The 20,987-nt window shown below is 45.3% G+C and overlaps 1 protein-coding gene across 1 annotated transcript; it reads left to right on the top strand.

Moving 5' to 3' along the window:
* Positions 1–13,333: 13,333 nt before the first annotated feature.
* On the top strand, positions 13,334–20,758 carry FBXL14 (F-box and leucine rich repeat protein 14). Its single transcript, XM_036252763.1, is given in 4 exon segments — positions 13,334–14,625; positions 15,981–16,012; positions 16,015–16,306; positions 20,110–20,758. Coding segments are annotated over 3 exon segments (1,260 nt in total). The 5' UTR covers positions 13,334–13,426; the 3' UTR covers positions 16,044–16,306; positions 20,110–20,758.
* The last annotated feature ends 229 nt before the right edge of the window (positions 20,759–20,987 follow it).

The raw sequence follows: 20,987 nt of genomic DNA, 5'->3' as shown, positions 1-20,987 counted from the left end.
GCAGTCAGGTCTTATGGGTGTCATTGTGAACAAAACACTCTGGTCCTGGCTGGTGTGGCTCAGTTGTTTGGAGTATGGTTCCATGCATGGGAGAGTCGCAGGTTCCATTCCCAGTCAGGGCACATAACTAGATTGCAGGTTCAATCCCCAGTCGGGGTACTCATCGGAGGCAACCGATAAATGTGTCTCTTTCACATTGATGTTTCTGTGTCTCTCTCTCTTTTTTTCCCTTCCTCCCTCTCTAAAATCAATTAAAAACAACAACACTTTGGATCATGCCTATTCTCTGAACTATCATAATTCTGTCTCACTTTTAAGTATTTGGCATCTAGTATAACATTTACATTAGCCATGAAAAGAGTACTAATAGTTCTACATGTTCAGTAATCATTAACAGTTCTACTGTATAGAAAGACTAAAATAACAAGTATAACTATTATTATGACTACTATCGTCAGACAGGAAAAACAATCACAAAGAATAGGTTCTGAGTTCAGCATCAACCCACAGGTATATAGGCCTTGATGATGTCTTGGGATAATTATTTACCTCTGGTGTTGGTGGTTTCTTGTCCTCAAGTCTCTGATGTCTGTAGGCAGGGGTAGATGTCCATTCATGGTTAGGCACCTGATAAAGTTCTTTATAATGAGACTGGAGAGTGTCTTTTATTTGAAGTCCTTTCCAATAAACAAAAATCCCCAGGTGGCAGTCAATGATCTTTAAAGTCTTTGTCTCCTGCCCTGGCCAGTTTGGCTCAGCAGTTAGAGCTTCAGCCCGTGGACCAGAGAGTCCCGGGTTCAGTTCCCGCTAAGGGCATGTACCTGGGTTGCAGTTTGTCCCCAACCCCGGTTGGGGTCATGTGGGTGGCAACCACTCGATGTGTCTCCCTCACCTCGATGTTTCTCTCTCGCTTTCTCTTCCTCCCTCCCTCCTTCCCTCCCTCCATCCTACTCTATCTGAAGATAAATGCAAAAAATTGTCCTCGGGTGAGGATAAAAAGATATAAAATAAAATAAAAATAAAGTCTTTGTCTCCTGGGAGCTCACTATGAAAGGAAGCAGTTACCAACCTGGCATTTTCTTGAAGTGCCTCCATCAAACCTTGGCAGTAGTGAAAGATGTCTCCTTTCAATAATGTCAGATCATAAGTTCCTTCATCTAAGTCCAGCTTATGATGCATGTAGGAATGCAAAAACCAAAAAATGGGGAGCCAGGGAGCAGGGAAGAACCAAGTGACCATCTTGGGTTTCCCAAAATTCCGACAATTTTTTAAATTCACAACTACTGCTTCCTCATACAATATACCCTAGAACAGTGGTTCTCAACCTTCCTAGTGCTGCGACCCTTTAATATAGTTCCTTGTGTTGTGGTGACCCCCAACCATAAAATTATTTTTGTTGCTACTTCATAACTGTAATTTTGCTACTGTTATGTGTTAGGCAACCCCTATAAAAGGGTCGTTCGACCCCCAAGGGGGTCGCGACCCACAGGTTGAGAACCGCTGCCCTAGAAGTTTTCCTCACTGATTTTACAATGGTTCCCGTGCAATTTCAAACCGTTTGAGGTATTCCAGGGCCCTTCAGACACATCACAAAGTTATTCCTACATATATTGAGATTTTAACACTTAAAATGTGTAATGAAAACAAAGAAGAAATTAATTAGTATTCTTTAGCTTGGATGTTTTATAACCTCCAGAAACATTTTTCATAAACATCAAAGTCAATTATTAACACAGGCTTATTTTTGTAAAACCCAGGTAAAATAAAGACATGTCTGTTTTACTTAAATGAACAAACTTAAGCTAGCTTTTATTTCCTAGGGATTAATCTCAGATGAACTTGAAAAGCATTGGAGTTAGTTTCTATATTTCTGAGAATTTTAGAATTCTTGAAGTGACTCTATACAACCACCTGCCTTTTAAAAAATCCTCACCAGAGGACACTTCTCCATTAATCTTCAAACAAGGAGGGAGGGACGAAGAGAGGGAGAGAGAGAAAGAAACATCGAGGTGAGAGAGACACACCGTTGGTTGCCCCCCGCATAACCCCAACCAGCACCGGGGATCTAACTGCAACTAACGCATGTGGCCTTGACCAGAATCGATCCTGCAACCCTTTGGTCCCTGGGCCAAAGCCCTAACCACTGAGCAAAACTGGCCTGGGCTCAACCGCCTGCCTTTAAAACATACCATTTAGAGGTAGAAAATTATCTCACATTTACAACATACATATATAGACACACACAGACAGAGACAAACAGAGAACAGTTGGATCCAAATTTTGTTTTGGAGGCATTTACAAGTTATCTCTGTCCTTGACCCATATAGTTCCAAATGACCTTCCTTCCCCCTTTTAAAATAAGGACAATCATTTTAATACTTGAAAGAATTGGGTTAATGCCTAAATGACATCATAGATTGATCTACTTATCCTCTTTTGGAAGCTTCGAGAGATCAATTAAATATGTTTTCCATTCATTCTGCCCGACTTTGTTGCTGGTCTTTGTAATTGTGCCCAGGAAGATTAATTTAACAGTATCAAAAGATCCTCATTTCTGCAACCTCGTGGGGCTTATCGACCTCAGAGGCACTATTGTGGCTCATGTTAATTTTGAGATCTATAGATTTTGACCAAACTTCTAGGGAAAACCAGCCCTAAGTGACATCTCCTCAGGAGCCAAATGCAGGGAACATCCCTGCAGAACTGCTTTATGCCCCAGAGGAAATTCCCCCAGGCAACCCCATAAAGACTCTCAGTCACCTAAATACGCCACAGGGGCCAGCAAGAGCTTACTGGACGCTGCCACCACCTCAAGGACTTTCTAAGACCAGCTCAAATAAAGTCATGGCCAGCTACTTAAAGCAAGGAGGCCCGGGATTCTGAGAAACTCACCCAAGTTCACCCGTTGCGAAGCAGGGAGCCGGTGGGCACACTGGTCCCTTGCTTGTACCTTAGCACCGGCTTTGGGCCCGCAGGGTGGTCCTGGGTGGGCTTCTTCAGAATCCAGCCAACTATGCCAAGTAAACATCAATGTAAGAAAAGCCCAAACCTGTAGAGAATTTTTATAAGAGTTTATTTGAGCCAAACTGACAACATATGCTAGGGAGCAAGATCTCAAATGCTCCCTAAACTTATATTGTTCAGGCAGCAAAGCACAATGCCTTAGAATGTGGTCTCTAGACAGACTGTAGAGCTCAAATTCCAGCTCAGCCAGTCGTGTGTTCTTGAGTTCGAGGGACTTCTCTCTCTATGCCACAGTTTCCTCTTCTGTAAAATAGAGATAATAATGAAAGCTTCATGGGTTGTGGAGATTAGCTGTTGTGAATAATAGATAAGTTCATATATGTGAAGAACGTGAGAGAATGTCCAATACACAATAAATGCTCAATCAATATTAGCTATTTTCATTATGTTTGGGAACTGCACTAGGAAGTTACACACATTATCTCATTCAATCTTCACAGAACTCCCAAGACATGCAAATCTCTCATCACATTTGACAGACAAGAAAACTAAGGAAGGCTCCAACTGGTTAAATCACTTACCCAAAGTCACAGAGCTAATAAGTGATAGAGTAAAGATTTTAACCCCCACAAAAAAATGAAGAAAAATATATAAAAAGAAAAAAAGAGGGAGAGAGGAGATTTTAACCCAGAATCTTTCTGGCTACAAAGCTGTTTTTTTCACTATATCACTGGGGGAAAAACATTCAGTCTTCACACCAGAGGAGCTCATGATCTAACAGCCAAAAAAATGGGCGGTGGGGGACATATTTTTTTGGTGTTTTTTTTTCTATGCTACTTGTACCAAAAAGGGAGAGACTTCAAGTATAATTTACAAAAGGGTTTTTTGGGTTTTTTTTTTTTTTATCCTCACCCGAGGACATTTCTGCATTTATCTTGAGATAGAGCGGGAGGGAGGAATGGAGGAAGAGAGAAAGAGAAACATCGATGTGAGAGAGACACATCGAATGGTTGCCACCCACACGACCCCTTGGGATCGGGGACAAACTGCAACCAAGGTACGTGCCCCCCTTTGCGTAAACCGAACCTGGGATTCTCTGGTCTGCAGGCTGATGCTCTAACCGCTGAGCCAAACCAGCCAGGGCTAATTTAACAAAAGTTTTAAAGCAGGAGAAAGAGCCCTGGCCGGTCTATCTCAAGATAAATGCAAAAAATGTCCTCTGGTGAGGATTTAAAAAAAAAAAAAGGCAGGAGAAAGAAAAATGGGTAGGAGGAGGTTGTTCCAACCAGTGGTTCTCAGCCCTGTGGTCCCAGGTCAGTCATGTCAGCTTTACTTGTGCGGAAGGGAAACTCTCAGGCCGAGCCCAGACCTTCTGGCTGGGAAGCCTTTCAAGCTTTCTGATGCACGTACAAGTCTGAGAATCCCTGCTCTAAGCAAAGCAAAGTGTGAGAGTTGGTAGAGAAACACAGGTCAAAGGCAACAGGATGGATGTCTGTCTGGCAGAAGAGGAGTTTGGACTATTTCTTGCAGACTGAGCGGGACGAGCTCCCCTTTCTGACGTACAGAGGAGAGAAGCAGGTGCAGAGGCGACTGCGGCCTCTCCGTGGGACATGACTTTCCTCCACTCTTGCACTTTTGCTGTGTTTCCGCTCCTTTAACCTGCACATTTCTTAAAAACAGGAAATAACGTTTAAAAATGTTTAACTGTCAGAAACTGTATATTTGTACAGTTTTGGGGCACATCTGTATGGGGGTTTTTTTCACAGTGCATTTATAAAAGGAAAAACAAAAATGACATTTATTAGGTCCCTACTATGTGCCAGGTTCTACATTTGAACCTTCCTTCCTTGGGGAATTTTTTCTCCATAAATGATCATTACAAGATTCAACTTTGATTTTATAGATGAGGAAATTGGAGCTCAAAGAATCTAAGCCACTTTGCCATACGTCAAGCAACTATAACGGGGGTTCTAGGGTTCTAATGCACTACTTCAGACTCTGGTGTAAATTTAGACTCACGATGCTGCCTTGGAAACAGAGGTGTGCGAAGGAGCCCTCATGTCACCCACTGCACCCAGGCCTTCCCAGGGGTCAAGCAGAACCCTGGTGGCCCCCTTCTCTATCCTTGCCTGAATGTGTAACACCAAGCTCTATTGTCAGAGAGGGGTGAACTGAGCACATGAAAGAGACAGATGATTTTTTTTTTTTATCTGCACCCTAGGACATTTTTTCGTGTTTTGTTCAGATAGAGTGGGAGGGAGAGAGAGGAAGAGAGAGAGAGAGAAACATTGACGTGAAAGGGACACATCGAGTGGTTGCCACCCACACAACCCAACCAGGGCCGGGGACAAACTGCAACCGAGGTACATGCCCTTAGCGGGAACCGAACCCAGGTCTCTCTAGACCTCAGGCTGACGCTCTAGCCTCTGAGCCAAACTGGCCAGGGCAGAAATAGATAATTTTTTAAAGTTTTTTTTTTTTTTTTTAAACAGCAACCTTGATTGTAAAAACAGTAGCAAAGTCCAAACCATGAACTGAAATTTTCTGACTTCAGATACTGAATTCCAATTCTAAATACATAAGAGTCAAAGTTTTCCTATTCTTTTTTAAAATATGTTTTTATTGATTTTTTAGAGAGAGAGGAGGGGAGAGAGAGATAGAAACATCGATTGGCTGCCTTCTGCACGTTCCCTACTAGGGATCAAGCCAGAAACCCAGGCATGTGCCCTGATTGGAAAACAAATAGGGACCTTTCAGTCCATGGGGTGACGTTCAATCCACTGAGCCACACCAGCCGGACAGTTTTCTTATTCTTGAAAAAAAATAAAGCAAGCTAAGAATTATTTGAAAAAGTGATTTTTAAAAAAAAAGATTTTGAAATTGATTTTAGAGAGGGAGAGAAAGGAAGGGAGAGGGAGAGAAACATCAATGTGAGAGAGAAACACTGATTCGGTTGCCCTGACTGGGGATAGAACCTGCAACCTGGGTACGTGCCCTGACCAGGAATTGAACCTGCTTTTGGTGTACGGGACGACGGTCCTACCAACTGAGCCACACTGGCCAGGGCCCAACCATTTTTAAGTGTACAATTCCGTGTACAGATCACCAAAGCTTTCTCATCTTGCAAAACTGGAACTCTGTACCCAATAAACGCAACTCCCCACTTTCCCTCCCTCAGCCCCTGCGAGGCCACCATTCCACTTTCTGTTTCTATGAGATTAACTACTCTGGGCCCCTCATATAAGAGGAATCATACAGTATTTGTCTTTTGTGACTGGATTATCTCACTGAACATATTTTCTCCAGGTTCATTCATGCTGTAGCATGACAGGAGTTCCTTCCTTCTTAAGGCTGAATAGTAGTACATCACTGTACAGGGGTGGGCAAAAGTAGGTAAAATTACCAGCCATCATTACCTAAAAGATAAATCATAAGGATACAAAATAATAATAATAATAATAATAATAATGAATACAATAATTGATAGATAAATAATACTACAAGAATAAACTGTTTTGTGTACTCACAACCGCAAACCTACTCTTCCCCACCCCTGCATATTCCACCTTTGTTCACCATTCACCAGTCAGTGGGCATTTGGGCTGCTTCCTCCTTTTGGCTATTGTGAACCGTACTTCTACGAACATGACGTGCAAACATCTCTTCAAGATTCCACTTTCATTTCTCTTGAGCCTATACCCAGAAATGGGATTGCTAGGTCATACGGTAGTTTTAATTTTTGGAGGAACTGCCACACTGTTCTCCGAAGCAGCTGTACCCTCTTTACATCCCCAGCTAACAGTGCGCCACGGTTCCAGTTTCTCTACATCCTCACCAACTTTTGTTGTTTTCTGTTTTATTAAAAGTAGCAATCTTACTGTGGTTTTGATTTGCATTTCCCTAACAAATACTGATGTTGAGCATCTTTTCATTTGCTTGTTGGACATTTCTGTGTGTTCTTTGGAGAAATGTCTATTCCAGTCCTTTGCCCCTTCCTTCCTTCCTTCCTTCCTTCCTTCCTTCCTTCCTTCCTCCCTCCCTCCCTCCCTCCCTCCCTCCCTCCCTCCCTCCCTCCCTTCCTCCCTCCCTCCCTTCCTTCCTTCCTCTTATGTTTAATCCTCACCCGAGGATATTTTTCCATTTATCTTCAGAGAGAGTGGGAGGGAAAGAGAGGGAGAGAGAGAAACATCGATGTGAGAGGGACACATTGACTGGTTGCCTCCCGCAGGACCCCGACCAGGGCTGGGGATGAACTGCAACTGAGGTGCGTGCCCTTGGCTGGAATCGAACCCACGACTCATTGGTCTGAGGGCCGACGCTCTACCTCTGAGACAAACCAGCCAGGGCCCTCTGCCCATTTTGAAATCAGGTTATGGGGGCGGGTGGGGATTGTTGTCACTGCTTAAGTCTTCTATATACATTCAGTGAATCAAGTCCTCACATTAATGTTTTTCTCTCTCTCCCTCGCTCCCTTCCGCTCTCTCTAAAATCTATGGAAAAAATATCCTCGGGTGATGATTAACAAAACAAACAAAAAAGAGATGTGGCCCTGGCCGGTGTAGCTCAGTGGGTTGGGCATCACGCGGTGCACTGAAAGGATGCTGGTTCAGTTCCAGGTCAGGGCACATGCCTGGGTTGTGGGCTTGATCCCGGTGGAGGGGCAGGGTGCATGATACTCTCATATTGATGTTTTTCTCTTTTCCTCTACCTTTCTCTCTCTCTCTAAAATAATCAATAAAAATATTTTTTTTAAAAGAGAGAGATGCTTGCTGGGCCAGTTAGCTCAGCTGGTTAGAGGGTTGTCCTGATATGCCAACGTTGTCGGTTCAATCCCTGGTCAGGGCACAAACAAGAATCAACCAATGAATGCATAAGTAAGTGGAACAATAAATTAATTTTTTTTCTCTCTCTCTCCCCTTACCTCTCTCCATATATATAAGCAATAAAAATTTTTTAAAAAGAGAGATGCCCCAAGATACTCTCCTGTTTAGAAATACTAAGAATACAGAGAATTTTGCTCTCAAGAAATCTTCAAGTTGAAAAGTCACCATTTCATAAACCCCAGAACTCTTGGAGAAGTTTTCAAGTCTTTCATAAAGGTATTATATTATTATTATTATTATTCTCACTCATCTCAGTTCAATAGCATTTACAGAGTAAATGGCAATCACTGCACCATGCATATGTTAAAGTTCATAAAAAGCACACGAAGTATTTTAATTCCTTTGATCCAACACCCACTAGCTAGACTCTGGGCCACTATTTTTGGAAGTACAATTGACCCTTAAACAACGTGGAGTTAGGAGCCGACTTCCACAAAGTGGAAAATACGCTTACAACTTTTGACTTCTTCGAAACTTTAGTAGAGTCCCTCAGTATCCATGGGGGTGGGGGTGAGGGTAGGGATCATATACAGATCCCCAAATCTGAGGATATTCAAGTTCTTTATATAAAATGGTATAGAACAATTCACACAGTTGGCATCGTGTATTCTCAACTGTGGACTAGAAATACTGTTTTTGATCTATGGTTGGTTGAATACTCAGATGCAAAACGGGATTCAGAAGGCCACATGTATATTTATTGAAATAAATCCGAGTATATGAGGATCCATGCAGTTCAAACCCATGTTGTTCAAAGGTCAACTGTATGTGTGTGTGTGTGTGTGCGTGTGTGTGTATAAAAATCTTTTTTTTTTTTTTTTTTGGTACGTGCCCCTAGCTGCTAGGGCCTAGCAGAAACCAAACCCGGGACTCTCTGGTCCGTAGGCCGATGCTCCAACTGCTGAGCCAAACCAGCCAAGGCTCAACTGTATATATTTTTGAATGAGGAGTTTAAAAAAAGCTACAGCCCTGGCCAGTTTGGCTCAGCGGTTAGAGCGTCGGCCTGCGGTCCGGAGAGACCCGGGTTCGGTTCCCGCTAAGGGCACGTACTTCGGTTGCAGTTTGTCCCCGGCCCTGGTTGGTCGTGCGGGTGGCAGCCACTCGATGTGTCCCTTCACGTCGATGTTTCTCTCTCTCTCCCTTCCTCTCTCTCCCTCCCACTCTATCTGTACAAAAAGAAAAAATATCCTCGGGTGAGGATAAAAAAAAAAAAAAAAAAAAAAAAGCTACAGATCTCTTTTGACCTTTTCTTTTTTTTTTTATCCTCACCCGAGGGCATTTTTCCATTTTTTGTACAGATAGAGTGGGAGGGAGAGAGAGAGAGAAACATCAACGTGAAAGGGACACATCGAGTGGCTGCCACCCGCACGACCAACCAGGGCCGGGGACAAACTGCAACCGAAGTACGTGCCCTTAGCGGGAACCGAACCCGGGTCTCTCCAGACCGCAGGCCGACGCTCTAACCGCTGAGCCAAACCGGCCAGGGCTCTTTTGACCTTTTCTGCCAGACTGTCTCTCTCTGGATTAGGAAGAATACATCCTTAAGGAAGCCTGATCTTTGGGTTGGGCCTCTCAATTTTCCCAGGCCCCACCTAGGTGAAAAACACACCCTGTCTGAAAATCTAGCTTCTTTAAAATCCTTGGTAAAGTTTTGGAGAGAATTCCTATACAAGGCTATCACTTTTGCTTCTGAACAGAGTTCATAGTTCATTCAGAAAAAAATTTTATTCTGGTTGCAAGTTGTTGAATCATATACAAAAATCTCAATCTGTCCTTAAAATACGCACAGCTATCCACAGGACTTTTTACACTGGTGTACATTTTTTCCAAACCATTAGAGTCTCTGGTCCATAAGACCATCCATCTATTTTTGAGTCCCAAATCTGAGCCTAAACCAAAACCCCCAAGAAGTCAGTGAATATGTAAATATTCTCAATCTCTAGCCAGCATTAGGAACAATGCATACTCCCAGGGTTGAGGAGACAGCAGGACTAACTCAGAGGACACAGACCCAGAAAGAAGAGTCATAGTTCCTCCATAAAGTCACAGGTCTCCAGATAACATAGGGCTCATTTGATGCCACACTTCCCCCACTAAGGTTCATTTTCTTAGATGCTTCCTGATGTTTATATGCTTATTCATTGAATGTGAAAATAATCATGTTGCTGAAAATCCTTGTAACATATGTTTGAATGCCTTAAATAAAAGGCTCTATATTAATAAAATTCTAGAGTTCAACTCAATAAAAAGTGTTGCTAGATCTAGGACCAGGTGGCCAACTTCAGGTCAGGCCCCTGTCTATAAACCCCCCCTCCCCGTGTGGTCTAGCACTTTGTTTTGTGTTTAGTAGGATTAAGGTGTTTTGGATTAAGATCTTGATATAAACACAAACATAGCTACATATACAAAACAAAAGTGACTTTCATGTCGAGTTCAAGGTAAAAGTTTTAGGCAGAAGTGATTGAGACAACACTAAGCCTAGATACACTCTAGGAAAAGAGTATTAGCCCAGGTATGCCCCAGAATTGTGACACTTAATGCTACCGCACATCTGGAATTATCTGGATGACTGACATTACAGTCTATTATTTCAGAAAGTTTTTAAAAATCTATGAGCCCCACACCATGTGTAATGTGGGTGAGGCAACTTGTGAGAATGTTTGCTTCTGCATTTCCTGATTTAGGAAGAGGTGGCTGGGGTCTAAAATGTCTTATGCCTGTTAGTGGTTCTGTATGTACTTGGTTTAGTACGAGTTTCTTGGGCGAAAGAGAAGTGGTCAAAAAAAAAAGTTATCAATTTCATATGCTGAACATGGAACCTATTCGAAATCTTGGTAGGTCCTCAAAGAACCAATAAAACCATTTTCCATTTTTGAGAGCTAAATCAGGTTGTTTTGTATCTTGTTGTGTGGATCCATAAATTCATTAAACATATAGAGGGTTGCCCTGGCCAGTTTTGCTCAGTGGTTAGAGTGTGGGCTGGTGAACCAAGTGGTCACAGGTTCGATTCCTGGTCAAAGGCATGTACCTGTGTTTTGGGTTTGGTTCTAGGCCAGTCGGGATAGTTTGGGAGGCAACCAATTGATGTCTCTCTCTCACATCCATGTCTCTCTCTCTCTCTCTCCCTCCATCCCTTCTACTTTATCTAAAAAAAAAATCAGTGGAGCCATGCCTGCATGGCTCAGTGGAATGACCTCCGTCCCACAGACTGAGAGGTCCTGGTTCGATTCCCAGTCAGGGCACATGTCTGGGTTGTGGGTTTGATGCCCAGTGTGTGTGTGTGTGGGGGGGGCGTGCAGGAGGCAGCCGATGGATGTTTCTCCCTCATATCGATGTTTCTATCTCCTTCTCCCTTCCTTTCTCTCTAAAATATCAATAAAAAAAAAACACACATATTTTTAAAAATCACTGGAAAAACATCCTTAGATGAGGATTAACAACAGCAGCAGCCCTGGCCGGTTTGGCTCAGTAGTTAGAGCGTCGGCCTGCGGTCCAGAGACCTGGGTTTGGTTCCTGCTAGGGGCACGTATCTTGGTTGCAGTTTTTCCCTCGTCCTGGTTGGGTCGTGTGGGTGGCATCCACTCGATGTGTACCTTTCACATCCATGTTTCTCTCTCTCTCTTCCTCTCTCTCCCTCCCACTCTATCTGAACAAAAAATGGAAAAATGTCCTCGGGTGAGGATGAAAAACAACAACAATAAAAAGAAGGTAGTTTTCTCTGACTCAAAAATTCTTGGTTTGGGGGTAGTTAGCATGAATCTCTGAAACCCTATCCTCTGTGTGGGCATTTAAGACCCAGGAGCCGCATTTTAGATGAGAACATTGCCCTGGTTCCATAAAACACAGTTTATAAACCCACAAACATTTGCTGGAGCACCATAACCAAGTCCAATAGTTATTCTAGTTTATAAAGAAGTAAATCTGTGTTAGCACATACAAATATATTGACTATCAGCATAATTGGGCCATACAGTTTATATACAGTTTAAGAGGCTGATGAGAAAGAAAAGGTCATAAAACGAGGCTGCTGCCTTCTAAGTAGGAAGCAGGCTGAGTATGTGCCTGGGATGGGCAGCACTCCGACAGTTCACAGCTCAGCAGCAAGTGCAGAAGTGTAGGGGGGTTTTGATGTATAAAGTACCAAGGGGGACACGCTCACATTGGTGTCTGGAAACACCCAGAACATGCTAGAAGGAAGTAGTAATAAGCTTAGAATGAGGACTGGAGAGGGTCCGTGTTAAGCTAAGGTATGGATAAATACAGCTGAGTTTCGCTATAATTTAGGGCCAAGACAGGAGAGAAAGGAATCGTAAACTACCCCATTCGGGTGAATTGAGCGTGTGATAACAGAGACGTGTTAAGGGGCATTAGGGACAGTAAAAAAAAAAAAAAAGGAAGGAGAGTCGGGGTGATGATTATTGAGTACTACCACTGGGAGGAGGGTCTTGCAGGGATAATAAAGGGAGAAAGGTGTGAAGTAAGGGTCAGGAATTGTCGGGTAAACGATGGGAAAACACTGTGCAGACGTCAGCAGCAAAGAAAAGAGAAGGCGCAGGGTTGGGGCGTGGCCCAGAAAGGGAATGGCTCAATAGCGGGCTGTGGGGTGAAAAGGAGAAGGGTGGGGAAGAGCCGTGCTGACAGCCGCCCTCAGATGGTGCCTATAGGGTTAAAACTCCGGGGCGGCGAGGAGAGGCAGAACTCGGTTTCCAGGGTAACGGCTCCGACAGTTCCGGCAGCGCAGGCTCGTACCACTGCGCGCCGCGCGCGGGGGGAGCGCGAGGGGAGCGCGAGGGGCGGAGGGCCGAGCGCAGGAGCGGCGGAGCCGAGGGTACGTCCCGGACGCTACCAACCGCGCCGCCCGCCTGCTCGCCCCAGGGTCTGCGCCGAGCCGCGCTCCGGCCGCCCGGCCGCCGCGTCTTCCGTGCCGGGCCGGCAGCTCCCAACTGCCCGCGGACGGCGGGGGGGAAGGAACGTGCGCCCGGTGGCCCGGAGTGGCCTCCTGGTCCCCCCGCCTGGGCGGCGGAGTGCGGGCGGCCCGGGCTGGGAGGTTTGAAAAGCGGGCGAGAGACAAAGGCAGCAGGAAGCCTCCACGGCGCCCGGAGCCCGTGCGCGCAGCCCCCGGGGCCCTTCGCGGCCCGCCGACCGGAGCGGCAGCGGCAGCGGCAGCGGCGGCGGTGGCAGTGGCAGTGGCAGTGGCAGGAGGCGGAGGATGCGGCAGGGGGCGTGGGAGCGGAGGCGGCGCGGGCGGAGCAGCGCGGCCCGAGCGCGGCGTGGTTAGACCCCAGGCGGCGGTGCGGCGGCGGCGGCCCGGCCGGCTCGGGAGTGAGTGAGGGGCGCCTTCTCCGCCCGGGATGTGAGGACCGAGCGGAGCCCGGGGCGGGGGGAGGGAAGGGAAGGGAGGCGAAGCCGGCAGGAAGGAAGGAAGGACGGACGGACCAGGAGGAGGAGCGGCGGCGGAGGCCGGAGCCGGAAGGCGGGGAGGGGCCGTCCGTTGGGCCCCAGGCAGCGGCGGCGGCGGTCAGGGCGAACCGCTCTAGTCGCCTCCTCCCCCCCGGCTCCGCGGAGGGGGGAGGAGGAAGATGGAGACCCACATCTCGTGCTTGTTCCCCGAGCTGCTGGCCATGATCTTCGGCTACCTGGACGTCCGGGACAAGGGGCGCGCGGCGCAGGTGTGCACGGCCTGGCGGGACGCCGCCTACCACAAGTCGGTGTGGCGGGGGGTGGAGGCCAAGCTGCACCTGCGCCGGGCCAACCCGTCGCTGTTCCCCAGCCTGCAGGCCCGGGGCATCCGCCGGGTGCAGATCCTGAGCCTCCGCCGCAGCCTCAGCTACGTGATCCAGGGCATGGCTAACATCGAGAGCCTCAACCTGAGCGGCTGCTACAACCTCACCGACAACGGACTGGGCCACGCGTTCGTGCAGGAGATCAGCTCCCTGCGCGCCCTCAACCTGAGCCTCTGCAAGCAGATCACCGACAGCAGCCTGGGCCGCATAGCCCAGTACCTCAAGGGCCTGGAGGTGCTGGAGCTGGGGGGCTGCAGCAACATCACCAACACCGGCCTCCTGCTCATCGCCTGGGGCCTGCAGCGCCTCAAGAGCCTTAATCTCCGCAGCTGCCGCCACCTCTCGGATGTGGGCATCGGACACCTGGCCGGCATGACGCGAAGTGCTGCGGAGGGCTGCTTGGGCCTGGAGCAGCTCACGCTGCAGGACTGCCAGAAGCTCACCGATCTTTCTCTAAAGCACATCTCCCGGGGGCTGACGGGCCTGAGACTGCTCAACCTCAGCTTCTGCGGAGGCATCTCCGACGCGGGTCTCCTGCACCTGTCGCACATGGGCAGCCTTCGCAGCCTTAACCTGCGCTCCTGCGACAACATCAGTGACACGGGCATCATGCATCTAGCCATGGGCAGCTTGCGCCTCTCGGGGCTGGATGTGTCGTTCTGTGACAAGGTGGGGGACCAGAGTCTGGCTTACATAGCGCAGGGGCTGGACGGCCTCAAGTCCCTCTCCCTCTGCTCCTGCCACATCAGCGATGATGGCATCAACCGCATGGTCCGGCAGATGCACGGGCTGCGCACGCTCAACATTGGGCAGTGTGTGCGCATCACCGACAAGGGCCTGGAGCTGATTGCTGAGCACCTGAGCCAGCTCACTGGCATAGACCTGTATGGCTGTACCCGAATCACCAAGCGCGGCCTGGAGCGCATCACACAGCTGCCCTGCCTCAAGGTACTCAACCTGGGACTCTGGCAGATGACCGACAGTGAGAAGGTCAGGTGAGGGCGGCAGCACCAACTCCCCTTGTCCCGCCCTGTTCATCCTCCTGTCACCACCACCCTCCCTCCCCTCTCTCCACAGGCACACTAATAGGTAGATCATTGCAGTGGATGAGATGGGATAGTGACACGAAGCCTCAGGCTCATTTTGTCCTCCCTCCTCCAGCACCCCTGCCCACTACATGTCCATTCATTGCTTCTGGGGTTCCTCTGCTACCCCTACCGTACTTCCCTCTCTCTTTCCCTGAGGATGGAGAGAGGGACTCAGCTACTTACCCATCCACTTCTCTCTAATGGGGAATGGAGGGGCCGATTGAGCTACTGTATCCCCACTGCGTTGCATTTCAAAATGGGGTTGGGGTGGGGAGTAACTAGTCCTATGACCCTGGGGAGTTGAGGAAAATGTCTGCCTTCACTTAAGCTTTCATTTGAATACTGTGATCTGGTTTTTATTTTGAAATGTATGAAAGCAAACCCAACTACAACGGCCTTTTCACCCTTCTTCCACTTTGTAACTAATCCCAGTCTCTTCTCATCATTTCTTTTTACAGTACTCTGCTATTCATGCTCATTTCATTTATTGTCTTTTTTTTTTTCTTTTTTGAAAAGATTTGAAATCATGGTCCTTTTTTTTCTGCTGAATATAGTCTATATATTATATATATATAAAAATTTTATATATATATACATATATATATGTGTCTGGCTACCTCGTTTTAGTTTACTTTTTTCTCTGAAGCCCTGGAATTCTATAAGAGAGATATTTTGAGACTAAAACATTTTTGTGCCTAGACTGGAAAGATGTCCATCGGGTTTGTACGTCTTTTTTGTTTTGGCTTCTTCCCCAACCCTATCCATGCAGTATGCCCCACTTCCACATTTTGGCTATAATTATTTTTCTCCTTGTCCATTGGGATTTGAGGGCCCAACGATGTTCCTAAATCTTGACTTAATTTATAGCACAAGTGTGTGGGAGAAATGAGAGTTGAACTGTTTTGTTTGAGATGCAGATTGTCTTGAAAATTACTATTATATATGCAAATTATGCCCTACCCTCACCCTCTTCCAAGTTTCCTCACAAAAAAGGTCACACAGTGAGGCTTCCTGTTGGAAGCAGAGGAGCAGAGTTGGCCTACAGAGCCCCTGGGGCTGCAATGTGAAGGGGAGGAGACTGAAATTCATGTCTTATCTCTGTTCTGTTAATAAAATGGGAGTTTGTGGGTTTTTAAAAAATTCTGTTTCTAAATGGAGGAGTAGATGACTTTATTTTGGTGAGGGTTGGGACTTGTGGCTTTAAAAAAATTGCTTTCAGTGGGATGTATATTTTTGTTGGATTTTTTTGTTTGTTTTTTTAGAATCCTCCACAGCAACATTCGAGACCATGGAGTTAAAGAAACCCAGAGACCTTTATCAATTAATTGTACTGTTTGTGAATTTGTATAAATAATAACAAAGATCCTCTTAAAACGTTTATATTCTTACAGTAAAAGGTTAAACTGATATTTATATAATAAAAGAGGAAATATGAAGTATGTTTTTGAAAAAAAAACAAAAAACACCTTGTATCTGTGAATTATTTTGAAGGCAGTGTGTGTTTGGGTACATGCCAAAGTCAGAGGTGCTGTTTGTGTGCTTTCAAGTAAAGGAAAGAAGACATAGACCTCGGGGCGTGCTATGTGCTGTGAGTAAACTCACGGTTAAAAATTTATTCTGTATAAGGTTTACTACTGACATCTAAATGTTTTGTTTCTAGAAATATGGTTAGATTGGAGATTTATATAATTTTTGGTTTTCAACTGTCAACAAAATGGAAATGTAAAGCAACTGAACAAAATGAAACTTTTAAAAACCGGATTTGTAAGAGTCACAGTTTCCTCAGGGTAGCCAATTTTTCTTTGGGTGGAAATGACATCTAGGGGTAATGTTCAAAAAACAGGTCATGAGATATGGAAGTGGGGAAGAAAGACGGGTTTCTTTACACGGTGAGTGGGTGTGGGGAGGATGTGAAATGGTGAAGGCCGGAGGGAACTGAAGCCATTGTTCAGAAAAGTTAAAAGAGGGCTGTCCTTGCTTCCTTGCTGGCCAGCTCAGTCATGCATACTGAATCTCAGTGTGAGTGAGGGTCCTAGTGGAAGGGAGGAGGGCAGTTCAACCCCTCTTTTTAACATTCTCCTCCAGGCCTGGCTGTATTTGAGCACTTCGCTGGGGGATGGGGAGGTTGGCCAGGAGTTCTTGCACATTTGCATTTTAAGCACTTCCAACACTGAGGGTGAGGGTTCTCAGACTGTATTTAGGGGCAGATAAATGAAAACCAAGGATTCTAGCAAACCGTTCCCTTTGATAGACAATAACTAATTTGACACTGTGGCTGGGCTGTAGAGAAGGAAGAGTATAAATGCTCAAACAGTGAAGTTATTCATATTCCTGGGTTCACACAGGTCTTTCACAGTTGTTTCTGAAAAAAATTTTTTTAACGAAAAGGACTGATCCCAGCAACAACTGATAAGGGTAGTATAAAACTTTCCTGGATAAGCACCTCTTTCCAGGAAGAAAGCTAGAACTTAGGTTTCTCTTGGGATCTAAGATTGTTTTGTACAATGTCCAAGCTTTCTCCTTGAGCATATCACAAAAGCTGCATTGTTCCTTTTTGGAGAGCCATCATAATTGGGTCTAATTGAGCCTGACACTAGATCCATCTTCCTTTTCTTTGGGGAAGGTGTGGCTCTCTTTCTTCCCTCTTAGGTTACAGTACTTATTGCCGGAGGGGGGTGTGTGAACCCTAGTCAGAAGTATGGACTCCAAATTAGGGTCAGCTTTCTAATTTAGCATTTGACACTACTCTGGGTGAAGGTCACCCAAACTGTAGGTTCTTAAGACTGTTTTTCTTCCTCTAAGAGACTGCATGGTTATACAGATTGTCAATAAAAATTTGAGCACCTCCTAAGTCCTAGGCTCTGCGCTCCCAGTCTTCATTTTAATACCCCAAATAATCCTACCAACTGTAACTGGAAAGGTTTTATGCTTTTCTGTTTTGTTTGGTTTTTGCTTTAAAGGTTAAATACAAGCTTGACTAAAGGTTAGTAAATTAATGTTTGAAAGTTAAAGATCATGAACCTAGTGTCCTCATTCTGAACTGGGCATACGTAATTTATTTGGAGTGTCTCTGGAAAAGATGAATACATCACTTTCATCAGTCAGGGTTAACTTCTCATCTCTCAACCTTTTTGGATAGAAGGAAAGGAATATGTGTTGAGAACCTATAGTATACTTCATTTTTTAAATGTGTTTTTATTGATTTTTTTAGTGGGAGAGGAAGGGTGAGGGAGAGAAACATCCATGTGAGAGAGAAACATCGATTGGCTGCCTCCTGCACGCCCCCACTGGGGGTCGAACTGGGACCTCTCAGTCCCTAAAATGACACTCAGCCCACTGAGCCACACCGGCTGGGCTATAATGTGCTTTGAATGATACTTGTAAATTTCTCCTTGTAGTCCTCAAAACAACCTGCTGAAACAGGTATCTTATTTTCCAGATAAAGCATACTCCCCATAAGTCACCCTGCCACTTGTTGAGGGGAGTCAGAACTCAAACCAGGTCCATTTCTGAAGTTCAGCTCCCTTCTGCTCTATGAGAAGGTTCAGTTATTGATCATACCTGCCTTGGTTTCCAGTAAGGCAACCTCACGGGTGAAGCAGTTTAAATAGTGTGGACAAGTTTATGCTGCAAGGCATGTGGGGGAGGGGGGAAGGGGCGGTCAATCTCCACCAGACCTACAAGCATGGAAAATGCTTTTAAAGAAAATGAGTTGATACATATTTTATGGATGTTACAAAAGTTAAAAGTCACTTATGGGCAATTTTTAGAATAACAGAAAAAAACCTAGTTCAGGTATTTGCTAAAACTTCTGAACTAAAAAACCAAAATAGGAAGACTGTAAACTTGATCACCTAAAAGTAATAAACCTCAAGAGAAACTCTTTGGGTAGTAGTTAAGACAGAGCTCCACATACCTTTCTTTTCTAAGTCTCATCGGGCAGTAGCCCTATAAGGTCTGTACTGAAAAGATTATTTATAAATGCAACTGTGGGGTTCAGACAGTTTCTCAGCCCCTAAGGACCACGGTGGGCCTCTAGCTAAGAGATCTGGGCGTCGTTACATAACTCTCCCTGCTATGGACTCCTTCCTGCTGAATTCCTCAGTCCTAAGGCGGGGGAGGACCCACTTGATTGATTCCACATTTGGCAACAGCGACAAGGATGCTTGCCTAACTTAGTACATCCTTACATAGTTAAGGAAATTCAAACTGATATATTCTTTCATGATTGAAATCAACAACAAGAATCTGAAAAGGCAAATGTTCCTTTTAATGGAGTTTCTTTTTCAAGGTAAGAATTTTCTTCAATAAGGACATACGATATGTAAATGGAAGCCTGGCCCTTCCCCAAATCCTGCTGCTTCCTGCAGTGGTTACTAGATAGATGCGGGTCTCGGGATAGAAAACCTTTCACTTTGGGCTTAGAACATTTGAACTCAGGTTTTCAAAGGGGTAAGGGTAATAGCCCCCAGGGAGCACTGTATTTCCAAAGTATAAGAGCCTTTTGAGTAAAAGATCAGATTTGTAAAACAAAACCAAGACCTCATGTAGCTCTGACAACCAGCTCTCCCCTGGCCTCTGTTCTCAGCTGCTCTGCTGTGGAAGGGGGCCCTAGAAAGTCATCTATTATCATCCTATCTGTTGTCTTTCTCTTCCCTGCATCAGATACCACTCCTTTTTATTTAGTTATTTTTTTAATCCTCACCCAAGGATATTTTTCCATTGATTTTTTTTTTTTTTTTTAGATAGAGTGGGAGGGAGGAACGAGGGAGAAAAAAAACATCGATGTGAGAGAGACACATCAATTGGCTGCCTCCTGCATGACCCCAACTGGGGCCAGGGATCAAACCCACAATCGAAGTATGTGCCCTTGGCCAGGAATCCAACCAGTGATTCTTTGGTTCGAGCGGCAACCCTCTAACTGCTGGGCCAAACTGGCCAGGGCGACACCACTCCTTTTTAAAAGTTAACTCTACCCCTTTAGTGAGGGCAAGACCTAAAGCCTGTGTCACTGTGAACCCCCGAGGAGTCGGGGATGAGGCTTTTTGATTAACTAATGTGTATCATGGGTAAAGCACAGGATTCGAAATGGGAAAGCTATATTCAAACTTAAGCTGATACTTAGACCACACATTTATCTCATTTTTGTCAATGGACTTGTTCAGATATTAGGTAGCAAATTACATTTTTTGAAACATGTATGTTGTGAAACAGATGAGACATTCATAGTTGGATCAGTGCCAACTATTAATAATTGAAGCCTTGTCAAAGGTAAGTACACAGCCGGACTAAGGCCATATGTATACTCTCAGGTCTTGGATAAAAAAGGGATATTTCTAGACAACTGGTATGTTCACAGATGATCAGTTTCAGTCTTTTCCTCTTTCACAGGGACTGCTCTGATTTTGCCTGGTGGAGTTGCCTGTGCCAACCCAGCACACTTGGTACTATGTAAAGCCAATTCTTCCCGTTTGGGTGCATGAGGCAGTAGGCTGGAGACCTGAACTGCACGGCACTAGGATGGGGTATGTTTCGCATTCCCCCCAATAAAACAACAGAAGTGAATTCCTCTGCCTGCTGTTCATTAACGTAGAAAAGTGGACATTTTTTTAAAAAGACAAGTTTTTATTATCTCCTATTTAATTATTTGAAAGGCAAAGGCCACATATCCTTACACGTTTGCCTTTCTTTGTGGTAGTGGAAAGTAGTCTCAACTACAAGGAGAAGAAGAAGGTCTCTAGCGGCACAGGTGAGACGGTCAGGGATGTGAATGGTCTGCTGGAAGAAGTTAGTCCTAACAGTGTTCAATCTTTCTGTCTCAAAATTTTTGTTTTCCCAAATCTGGCAGATTATTGTACATCTAATTTCATAAATAGGGAAAGAGGCTGGGCAAGGGTGGAAAGATCCTGCCTGGGTGATACAAAGAGTCAGTATCAGAACCTGGGCTGCTCCGGACAGGAGTGAGCACATCCCGAGGGATCCAACACCCAGGTAGCGCTTTGATCTTTCTGAGACATTGCAAAGCACTGCCCTGATCCTTGACTTCAGAAAAGTCGTGGCCCAGAGCATACTTTCTGTGGGAGTAAAAAAAACTCCACATGCTGAAAGCTATTACTATTTCATAAGCATTAAATTATGTAAATTCAGATATGTTTTGTCAACATTATATACAGGGCTATTTAAGAGGCCAAAAACTAGTGCAAGATGGTAAATGGGCTATAGGTTACCCAAGTAGCTAGTTGTGTCAAGTCTGTCACCTGTTATCCTCA

The sequence above is a fragment of the Molossus molossus genome, unplaced genomic scaffold (genome assembly GCF_014108415.1).
Source record: "Molossus molossus isolate mMolMol1 unplaced genomic scaffold, mMolMol1.p scaffold_m16_p_10, whole genome shotgun sequence".
NCBI lineage: Eukaryota > Metazoa > Chordata > Mammalia > Chiroptera > Molossidae > Molossus > Molossus molossus.
This window is presented reverse-complemented; position numbering and strand designations above follow the sequence as displayed.